This window comes from Eschrichtius robustus, chromosome 11 (genome assembly GCF_028021215.1).
Source record: "Eschrichtius robustus isolate mEscRob2 chromosome 11, mEscRob2.pri, whole genome shotgun sequence".
In the NCBI taxonomy this organism is placed as follows: Eukaryota; Metazoa; Chordata; class Mammalia; order Artiodactyla; family Eschrichtiidae; genus Eschrichtius; species Eschrichtius robustus.
This window is the reverse complement of record NC_090834.1, coordinates 62,984,858-62,996,767: the sequence shown is the minus strand read 5'-3', so window position 1 is coordinate 62,996,767 and position 11,910 is coordinate 62,984,858. Positions and strand designations below refer to the sequence as shown.

Genomic DNA, 11,910 nt, shown 5'->3' with positions numbered 1-11,910 from the left:
TTATTTCAATAGCAAAGAAGGCCAAAAGTAGTTTTGTTTAACCTGTCAAGGGCAGAAGTACGTCTTCACCATTTTGCTTCAGGACCATGTTAAGTTTGCCTCTGGGCCACAATTTAGTCCACAGGGACTTTAATCACCTTAGCATCCCATAAGACAACACATCGGTCCACTATGATTATGACAAAATGCTGATAAAACCTAAATAGCAGGAAGTATCAGGTACCCTGCATGTCTTAGTGAGTTGGTGTTGTCAGTGTTTGGGATTTTAGTCATTCTAGTAAGTGTGTAGTGGTATCTCATCGTTTTACTTTGCAATTCTCTGATAACATATGATGTGGAACATTTTTTCATGTGCTTATTTGATATCTGTATATCATCTTTGGTGAGGTGCTGTTCAGATCTTTTGCCTATTTTAAAATGAGGTGTTTTTTTTTTTTATTGTTGAGTTTTAAGTGTTCTTTGTGTATGTCGAATACTAGTCAGATATGTGTTTTTCAAATATTTTCTCCCAGGCTGTGGCTTGTTCTTCCATTCTCTTAACAGTGTCTTTTGCAGAACAGAAGTTTCTAATTTTAATAAAGTCCAACTTATCTGTTTTTTCTTTCATGGATCGTGCTTTTGGTGTTATATCTAAACAGCTATTTGGGAGTTCCCTGGTGGTCCAGTGGTTAGGACTCGGCACTTTCCCTGCCGGGGCCCAGGTTCAATCCCTGTTCAGAAAACTAAGATCCTGCAAGCCCTGCAGCATGGCCAAAAACAGACAAACAGCCATTGCCAAACCCAAGATCACCTCAGTTTTCTCCTATGTTATCTTCTACGAGTTTTATAGTTTTGCATTTTACATTTAGGTCTATGACCCACTAACGTGTATTTTATTTTATTATTATTTTTTTAAATTAATTAATTAATTAATTTTTGGCTGTGTTGGGTCTTCGTTGCTGTGTGCGGGCTTTCTCTAGTTGCGGCGAGTGGGGACTACTCTTCGTTGTGGTGCGTGGGCTTCTCATTGTGGTGCCTTCTCTTGTTGCGGATCACGGGCTCTAGGTGAGCGGGCTTCAGTAGTTGTGGCTCGCGGGCTCAGCAGTCGTGGCTCACAGGCTCTAGAGCGCAGGCTCAGTAGTTGTGGTGCACGGGCTTAGTTGCTCTGCGGCATGTGGGATCTTCCCGGACCAAGACTCGAACCCATGTCCCCTGCACTGGCAGGTGGATTCTTAACCACTGCGCCACCAGGGAAGTCCCTACATGTGTATTTTAAATAATTATTTTATCAAAAAGAAACAAATAAAAAAAGAAAAATTTTAAATCAAATTAAAAGTACAGAATTAAAAAACAATCAAGACATAATGAAAAACATCAGTCTTCTTCTCTCCCCACTTTTATTCTCAGAACCCAGAACCTACTCTCTAAACCATTCTAGCTGTTTCTTTTGGTATTTATCTCCATACATTTAGATAAATCACAATTTTAGGTAACATTTACAGTGTGTTAGGCTCTATCCTAAGTGCTTTGCATGCATTGTCTAATCCTTACAATCACCTTATATTGTAGGCACTACTTCTATTCCTATTTTAGAGATGAGAAAAATCGAGTCACAGAGGGATCAAATAATTACGTAAAGTCACACTGTTAGCAAATGGCAGAGCTGGGATTTAATCTCAGGCAGTGTGTTCTTCCAGTATAATGTTTACTCTGTGATTTCCTGATTGACTGATTTTAGACTCCTGGCTTCCTAATATGAATAATCATAACTCACACCACCCAAGGCCCCGCCGTGTCTCTCTCTATTATCCCAATATTCCACATTTCATTGAATCTAAGACATCACTGATTGTAAGCCACACCTCTGTATACCACTAAGAAAGAAAAAAATAACCAAAATAACCACAATGCTTTCTTATCCCTTAGCATTTTTATATTTATTGAAAGAGATCCTTTAGACTTTAGATGTATAATTTATTATATACTTTGGTGCTTGCAAGCAATAAAAAGAAAAATATAAGGGACTTCCCTGGCTGTCCAGTGGTTAAGACTCCGTGCTTCCACTGCAAGGGGCACAGGTTCGATCCCTGGTTGGAGAGCTAAGATCCCACATGCAGTGCTGAGCGGCCAAAAAATTCAAAAGAAGAAAAAGAAAAAGAAAAATATAAGCAAATAAATTGGTTTAAGTATTTCTAAAACTTCTTTATATTCAGAGTCCCATTTTTTGAATCATTTTTTGCCTCAAAGATGTCAATGCCCACACTTAATTAATTAAAACACAGTATCATACTCTGAAACTTCAAGAGTATTGGTGATAAAGCATTTTTAAAAAGAGGGATCTGATCTGCAATCATGAATAGAATTTTCTTCCAAACCATTGATATTCATTCTGCAAGTTTTGATACTGGCACTTTCTTGATTTTTCCAGAAAGTATAAATGAAAACTTCTTAGACAAAACCTGGACTTATATTCGTTCCTCCAATGACACTTAAATGGTTTGTGGACTGAAATCTCCAGGAGTGGCAGTTATCCAGTCATGCCACTAGAAATAGCAATCATGTTTGCACATGGCAGTTGCATCTATGTCACAACCATTGCCTGGCTGATGATGATTGTGACGGATCTTGATTTCAGATTTTTCAGATTCCAGTTCTTTTTTTTTTTTTTGGCTGTGCTGGGTCTTCATTTTTGCACGTGGGCTTTCTCTAGTTGCGTCGAGTGGGGGCTACTCTTCTTTGCAGTGCACGGGCTTCTCATTGTGGTGGCTTCTCTTGTTGCAGGACATGAGCTCTAGGCGAGCGGGCTTCAGTAGTTGTGGTGCGTGGGCTCAGTAGTTGTGGCTCATGGGCTCTAGAATGCAGGCTCAGTAGTTGTGGCGCAGGGGCTTAGTTGCTCCGTGGCATGTGGGATCTTCTTGGACCAGGGCTTGAACACATGTCCCCTGCCTTGCCAGGCGGATTCTTAACCACTGCACCACCAGGGAAGTTCTTGAATTAATTTCCTTGTATGAATTTTCATAGAAGTAATAATTGCCTATTTTTCATTTGCTTAGTTTCCTAAGCCTCTATCACTGTCACTCTCCTAAGGAACTGTAAAATTCTTGGAGATAGTCTTTTCCACACAGTTGGATATATCAAGTCTTCTATCAGTCCCATACTTTTTTTCCTGGAGACATCTTTCCTGGAGCTTTCTGGGGTAGATTGGATTATTGTTCCCAGTGCTTCACTTCTTTCCAGTTAAGAGAATTATACACCCCTGCTTTTTGCCATGTGACTTTGCAGTATCTCTCCCTAGAGTAGGGGGAATATATTTTCCTGTCCCACTGATGTTGAGCATGGCCCCGTGACCTGCTTTGGCTCAAGAATTTTAACAGACGTGAGAGGAAAAGAGAATTTCAATGTGCTTGTGTAATCTGGCTTGCTTCTTGAGCCTCTGCAATCCACCGTGAAAAGGACATGGCTTGGATAGCTGTTGGTTCAAGGAGAACGAGAAAACATGGGGAGAAGACCTGAACCCAAACCTCAGTCTAGAGGCAAGCCCAGCTGAGTGCAGCTGTATTGATTGAACTCTAGCCAGTATGCAGACCCACGAACATGAAAAATATTGTTGTAAGCTCCCGAGGTTTTGAGATTTTCTTTTATTACACAGAAAATACTAACTAATATACCTTCTGTCCTCCTTCATGAATCTGGACTAGCTGTTGCTCTATAGAGCTATTGTCCTGGGATATGCCTTTGCGTATCTATTGGGCCAGATCCCCCATTTATTTAATTCTGTGACTTTCTTTTTCTTGGTTTATTTCCTTGTTTTAAAGGAGCACATCCTCAAGTAGCTACCTGAGAATGGGTGCAAGATGGGAATATCTTTTGAGACCCATGCATATCTGAACACATTTATTGGGCCATTACATTTGATTAATAATTTGGCTAGGTTTGTATTTCTAGGTTGAAAATAATTTTCTCTCATAATTTCACCATTTTCTTTCAGCTTCCTATGTTGCTTTTGAGGGATATCATTATGACTCCTTATTCTTTGTATGTGACTTTAGTTTTCCTTTGGAAGCTTTTAGAATCTTCTTTATGTCCTGAGGGTTTTGATATTTCAATATGATATGACTGGGTAGGAATCTGCTTTCAACCAATGAGCATTTGGTGGATCCTTTCAGTCTGAAAAATTCATGTCCTTTAGCGATGGAAAATTTCTTCTATACTATTTATTTGATAATATTTTCTACCTCACTTAATCCTTTTTTTTTTTTTTTTTTCTGGCTGCGTGGCTTGCAGGATCTTAGTTCCCTGACCAGGGATTGAACCCAGGCCCTCAGCAGTGAAAGCGTGGAGTCCTAACCACTGGACCACCCAGGGAGTTACCTCTTCTTTCTTTTAAAAACTCCTACTAGGTGGATGTTGGGCATTCTTAATTGCTTTTTCTAACTTTATCTGGTCTCTCACATTTTCCATTTCTTTTTGTTTTATTTCTTGGGAGATTTTCTCAAGTTTATCTTCCAATTATTTTATGGATTAAAAAAATTAACTACCATATCTTAAAATTCTAAAAGTTATTCTCTTCTGTTATTTTTTTTAATATAAATTCATTTTATTTTATTTATCTTTGGCTGTGTTGGGTCTTCGTTGATGTGTGCGGGCTTTCTCTGGTTGCGGCGAGCGGGGGCTACTCTTCGTTGCGGTGCCCAGTCTTCTCACTGCAGTGGCTTCTCTTGTTGTGGAGCATGGGCTCTAGGCATGCGGGCTCAGTAGTTGTGGCTCGAGGGCTCTAGAGCACGTGGGCTTCAGTAGTTGTGGCACACGGGCTTAGTTGCTCCGCAGCATGTGGGATCTTCCCGGACCAGGGCTCGAACCCATGTCCCCTGCACTGGCAGGCGGATTCTTAACCCCTGCTCCACCAGGGAAGCCCCTCTGTTATTATTTTTAAAAGAAGGATCTTGTTTTTCTTTCATGGCTCTATTATTTTCTCTTTTTTCTCTATAGATATCATAGATTTGGGGGGAAGTTTTCCTGTATTGCTTCTGCTTCTTCTAGGGGTCTGCCATTACTGAATCTTTTAATTCTTTGATGAGACTTCCTGGAAGGGGTAAGATTTCAGTGATGCCGTCATTCAAAGGGAATTCAAGTCCTTAAAGAAGGTTTTATAATGACCATGCCAAAGTTTCCCTGGGTCACAGAGAAGAGATCCTACCCAATCAAAGATGCCTTTACCAGTTTGGAACCCATCAGTACAAGCTTCTCTTTGGGCCTCCAAAGCTGTGTGGTCCTTTCAAGCGAAAGTGAAAAGCAGTAGGAATTATTGTTCAAACAAGGCCAGGACTTGCCTACAGAAGTCTTCATTTTAACCATTTATGGAGATCTACATTTCTTTATGTAGGTACAAGTTTCTCTCTGATATCACATTCCATCTTCCTGCAGAAGTTTCTGTAATATTTCTTGTAATGCAAGTCTGATGAAAATGAATTCTCTCAACTTGTATTTGTCTGAAAAAGTACTTAATTTTTATTTTTGAAACATTTTCATTGGGTTTAGAATGCTGAGTTGACAGTTTCTTCCTTTAGCACTTCAAAGATGTCACTCTACTGTCTTCTAGCTTACAGAGTTTCTGGTGAGAAGTGTGCTTTGTTCCTCTGTATAATGTCTTTTTTCTCTGGCTGCTTTCAAGATTTTCTCTTTATCTTTGGTTTTTGGAATTCGAATATAAGTCCAGGCGTGTGTAGTAGTTTAAGAATATGCATACAAATTCTTTGATGTTTTAGAAGGTGGAGCTTAATTCCCCTCCTCTTAAGTTTGGGATAGACTTAGAGACTTGCTTCTTTTTTTCCAGGTATAAGGTGGAGTTTTTAAAATTTTTGTCTTGATTTTTTTTTTTTTGGATTGAGGTTTAATTGACATATAACACTGTATTAGTTTCAGGTGTACAACAAAATGATTCATTTATATGTATTGCAAAAGTGATCAATGTCTTGTTAACTGTCACCATACATAGTTCCAATTTTTTTTCATATTACATCCCTATGACTTACTTATTTTATAACCTGAACCTTACTTTGTACCTTTTGACCCCCTTAACCCATTTCACCCACCTCCCCACCCAGCCCTGCCTCTGGCAACCACCAAATTGTTTTCTGTAGCTATAGCTTTTTTTTTTTTTTAAGATTCCACACATAAGTGTGATCCTCAAGGTCCATCCATGTCCCAAATGGCAAGATTTCATTTTTTTAATGGCTGAATAATATTCCAGTGTGTGTTTATATCTCACATTTTCTTTACCCATTCATCCATCAATGGACTCTTAGGTTGTTTCCAAACTTTGGCTATTGTAAATAATGTTGCAATGAACATGGGGATGCATATATCTTTCTGCGTTAGTGTTTTCATTTTCTTTGGATAAATACCCAGAAGTGGAACTGCTGGATCATAAGGTAGTTCTATTTTTAATTTTTTAAGGAAACTCCATATTGTTTTCCATAGGAAACTCACTTCTAATGGAGAGACTACGGTGGGAATAATGGTGTGGTACCTCTGAGACCTAGATCATACAAAACAGTGCTGCTTCTGCCTGACTCTAAGATTGCTCTGGGAATGCTAACTGCCACATTGTGAGGACTTTAAGCTGGTATGCTTTAGTCATCAGGAAATTATAATTATTTTATATATTTAATTGTCAGAAAACGGCAGCTGGATGAGGAGTTACTGTAATGGGAAGAAACTATCAAAGATAAAATCCCAAATCATGAAATTATGCCATAGAAAGCATATTGAGTGATTTGCTCTTCCAGCAAGCACTAGGTAAGCATCTACTCTGTGTCTGAGTATGCCCAGAGAAGCCACAGAAATCAAGCAGAGGAAGACCCTAAGACAGTTTTGTAATTTTAAGCTGTTAAAATATGAACCTTGACTTCTTTGATACAGCTCTATTAAAATGTAGTTTTACTTTTTAAAATTGATAGACTTTGTTTTTTAGAGCAGCTTTAGGTTCACAGCAAAACTGGGTGGAAAATATAGAGTTCCCGTATTTCACACCTGCCCCAAAGTCTCCCCACTATCAACATCAGCATCGGAATGGCACCTTTATTACAACTGATGAACCAATATTGACACATCATTATCAACCGAATTCCACAGTTTACATTAGGGTTCACTCTTGTCCATTCCATGGGTTTTGACAAATGTATAATGTCACATACCCACCATTATCATACAGAATAGTTTCACTGTTCTAAAAATCCCCCGTTCTCTACCTGTTCATCTCTGGCCCCCACTCAAGTTCCTAGCAACCACTGATGTTTTTTACTCTCTCCACAGTTTTGCCTTTTCCAGAATGGAATCATATAGTATGTAGCCTTTGCAGATTGGTTTCTTTCACTTATGGTTTCTCCATGTCTTTTTCTAGCTTGATAGCTTATTTCTTTTTAGTGCTAAATAATATTCCATTGTCTGGATGTACCAGAGTTTGCTTATGCACTTGCCAATCAAAGAATATCTTGGTTGTTTCCAAGTTTTGGCAACTTGAATATGAATAAAGCTGCTACAAACATTTGTGTATAGGTTTTTGTGTGGACATACAATTTCAACTTCTTTGGGCAAATACCAATGAGTACAATTACAGGATTGCATGGTAAAAGTATATTTAGTTTTTTAAGAAACCGTCAAATTGTCTTCCAAAGTTTGTGCATTCCCACCGGCGATGAATGAAAGTGCCTCTTGCTCTGTGTCAGCATTTCGTGCTGTCAGTGTTCCAGATTTTGGCCATTCTAATAGGTGTGTAGTGGTATCTCGTTTGTTAATTTGCATTTCCCTGATGACTTATGATGTTGAACATCTTTTCATATGCTTATTTGCCATCTGTAGGTCTTCTTTGGAGAAGGTATCTGTTCAGATCTTTTGCCCAGTTTGTAATCTGGTTGTTCATTTTGTTATTGTTGAGTTTTAAGAGTTCTTTGTATATTTTGGATACCAGTCCTTCATCAGATACTATGTTTTGCAAATATTTTCTCTCTGTCTATGGCTTGTCTTCCCATTCTCTTGATATTTAACTTCAATACATTAAAAAAAAACCTTGGGGCTTCCCTGGTGGCACAGTGGTTGAGAATCTGCCTGCCAATGCAGGGGACACGGGTTCGAGCCCTGGTCTGGGAAAATCCCACATGCCGCGGAGCAACTGGGCCCGTGAGCCACAACTACTGAGCCTGCGCGTCTGGAGCCTGTGCTCCACAACAAGAGAGGCCGCGACAGTGAGAGGCCCGCTCACTGCGATGAAGAGTGGCCCCCGCTTGCCGCAACTAGAGAAAGCCCTCGCACAGAAACGAAGACCCAACACAGCCCAAAATAAATAAATAAATTTATTAAAAAAAAACCCAGCTTATTTTTAAAGAAAATTTTCTTAAATTGAATGTATAATTTTTTGATATAAAAAACTGAGGTAACTCACATCATAAAATTTACCCTTTGAAGTGTACAATTGCGTGACTGCACAAAGTTGTGCAACCGTCACCACTATGTAATTCTTTAACATTTTCATCATTCCAAAAGAAGCCCATTATCAGTTGTTCCCATTCTCCTCTTCCCTCAGCCCCTGGCAACCACTAACCTACTTTCTGTCTCTATTGATTTGCCTATCTAGACATTTCCATATAAACGGAATCATAATATGTATTCTTTTGTAACTGGCTTCTTTCATTTAGCATGTTTTCAAGGTTCATCCATGTTGTAGCATGAGTCATTACTTCATTCTTTTTATGGATAAATAATATTCTATTGTATGGATATACCACATTTTGTTTATTCATTCATTAGTTTGATGGGCATTTGGGTTGTTTCTACTTTCTGAACATTCGTGCAACAAGTTTTTGTGTGGGTGTATGTTTTCATGTCTCTTAGGTATACTTAGGAATGGAATTGCTGGGACATGGAAATGCTATGTTTAATCTTTTAAGGGACTGCTAGACTCTTTTCCAAAGTGGTTGCATCATTTTACATTCCCAGTTTCTCAGCATCCTCACCAACACTTGCTATTGTCTATCTTTTTGATTATAGCCATTCTAGTGGGTGTGCAGTTTTGGTTTGCATTTCCCTGAGGGCTAATGATGTGCTTATTGGCCATTTGTGTATCTTCTTTGAAGATATGTTTACTCAGATGCTTTTCCTATTTAAATTGTCTTTTGATTGTTGAGTTGCAAGTTTTTTATTTACTCAGTATACTAGACTAGCCAGAGAAGGATAGGGGTTTTGGAGGAAGTACAGTTATTGTTGATAAAATTTAGATGTGACCATGATACAGGTGACTAAGGTGGGCAGGGGCATAAAAAGGTCACTAAATGTAAGCAAAGTAGGGTATTGGATAAGTCATTCATGGGAAGTTGAAGCCACCAAGAATGATGGCATGTGTTGAGGAAGGGAGAAAGTGATATGGGGCCTAAGACCTTCCTTGTGTGAGGGAAGTTGTTGAGAGATCAGTAGATAGGGCAATGACAGAGGGCTGGAATAGTCAAACTGCTGAATTTAAAAAAGCTAGGAGGAAAGATGAGCAATAATCACAGAGAAGCAGTGGGGGCTCACTTCTTGGGTCTGACAATAAAAGCAGCTTCCACCTAAGAGGACTACAGGGGAAGAAGCATCTTAAGGGACAGCCAGAGTAAATGATACATTCAGGAGACAGTTAAGGTGAAAAATATTCTCTGACATAAATCATAGCAATGTTTTCTTAGGTCAGTCTCCCAACACAATAGAAATAAAAGCAAGAATAAACAAATGGGACCTAATCAAACTTATAAGCTTTTGCACAGCAAAAGAAACCATAAACAAAATGAAAAGACAACCTATGGACTGCGAGAAAATATTTGCAAATCATGTGACCAACAGGGCTTAACTTCCAAAATATACAAATGGCTCATATAACGCAATAACAAAAAAACAATCAAAAAATGGGCAGAAGACTGAAATAGATATTCTTCCAAAGAAGACATACAGATGGCCAACAAACACATGAAAAGATGTTCAACACTAATTATTAGAGAAAAGCAAATCAAAACTACAATAAGGTATCACCTCACACCAGTCACAATGGCCAACATCAAAAAGTCTACAAATAACAAACGCTGGAGAGGGTGTGGAGAAAAGGGATCCCTCCTACACTGCTGGGGGGAATGTAAATTGGTACAGCCACTATGGAGAACAGTATGGAGGTTCCTTAAAAAACTAAAAATAGAACTACCATTTGATCCATCAATCCCACTACTGGGCATATATCCAAAGAAGACGATAGCTCTAATTCCAAAAGACACACGCACCCCAATGTTCATAGCAGCATTATTTACAATAGCCAAGACATGGAAGAAACCTAAGGGTCCATGAACAGATGAATGGATAAAGATGTGGTATATATACGCAATGGAATATTACTCAGCCATAAAAAAGAATGAAGTAATGTCATTTGCAGCAACATGGATGGACCTAGAGATCATCATACTAAGTGAAGAAAGAGAAAGACAAATATTATATCACTCATATGTGTAATCTAAAAAGCAGTACAAATGAATTTACAAAACAAAAACAGACTCATGGACATAGAAAACAAACTCATGGTTACCAAAAGGTAAGAGGTAGGGAGGGATAAATTGGGGAGTATGTGATTAACAGATGCATACTATCATATATAAAATAAACAACAAGGATTTACTGTATAGCACAGAGAACTATATTCAAGATCTTGTAATAAACTATAATGGAAAAGAATTGGAAAATAAGAATATACACATCTACACATATAACTGGATCACTTTGCTGTACACCTGAAACTAACACAATATTGTAAATCAACTATACTTCAGTAACAGAAAAAAAAAAAGAAAAAAAAGGTGAAGAGATGGAGCAAACATTCCAACAAGATGCTTATATAGAAAAATTTGTTGATTGAAGGAAGAACTGGGGGGCACAGGGAAGTGTTGGGAACACTATGTGATGAGGTGATGGTAGATGACCACTGAGGTTCAGACCTCTTGAAATTACTTTGACAAACCTGTGAGGAATGCTGGGATTAGACTGGAACGACTATTGGAGGATGGTGGACAAAGAGTTCCAGGACTGTGGTGGCAGGTATATTCCTTATTTCTGCAACTGATCATGGCCCTGGGGGTGGCACACTGGTGACTGCCCTCTTCCCCCAACCCTAGGGGGTATTACCCTTGTCCTAGGTCAGCTCCTTGGAGCCCAGTGGGTGACCCAAATCTTTATCCTTTAAAGAATATGAGTACTTAGTGGTTCTGTTATTTAATACCTAGATCAATTAAGACCACAGTAGAGAAAATTGTTTAGGGGAAAAAAAAAAAACATGGAAATAAATCTGAAAAAACCACCTAGAACAAAGGTTCTTTTTTCAAGTTCACCTATTCTTTTTTCATACTGTCCTTTCTTGCCTTATGGTTTCTAGTCCTCCCTTTATTTCTCTGAATATTTTAAACATACTTTATTATGTTTTATTTATTAAAATTTATTTATTTATTTATTTTTGGCTGTGTTGGGTCTTTGTTGCTGCACGCTGGCTTTCTCTAGTTGTGCCGAGTGGGGGCTACTCTTCCTTGCGGTGCATGGGCTTCTCTTGTTGCACAGCACAGGCTCTAGGCACGTGGGCTTCAGTAGTTTTGGCATGTGGGCTCAGTAGTTGTGGCTCACGGGCTCTAGAGCACAGGCTCAGTAGTTGTGGCGCACAGGCTTACTTGCTCCGCGGCATGTAGGATCCTCCTGGACCAGGGCTCGAACCCATGTTCCCTGCATTGGCAGGCAGATTCTTAACCACTGCACCACCAGGGAAGTCCCTAAACATACTTCTTTTATTTTTTTTTAAATTTTTTAAAAATAAACTTATTTATGGCTGCGTTTGGTTTTCGTTGCTGTGTTTGGGCTTTCTCTAGCTGCGGTGAGTGG

At 38.9% G+C, this 11,910-nt stretch overlaps 1 protein-coding gene across 1 annotated transcript in view; it reads right to left on the bottom strand.

Moving 5' to 3' along the window:
- Positions 1–1,939: 1,939 nt before the first annotated feature.
- The window catches only part of CLPB (ClpB family mitochondrial disaggregase), a 163,178-nt gene continuing 153,207 nt past the window's right edge, over positions 1,940–11,910 (bottom strand). Inside the window, exon 17 of the mRNA XM_068555530.1 lies at positions 1,940–2,098. Coding sequence (XP_068411631.1) covers positions 2,024–2,098 — 75 coding nt within the window. The 3' untranslated portion in view covers positions 1,940–2,023. The remainder of the gene's footprint in view (positions 2,099–11,910) is intronic.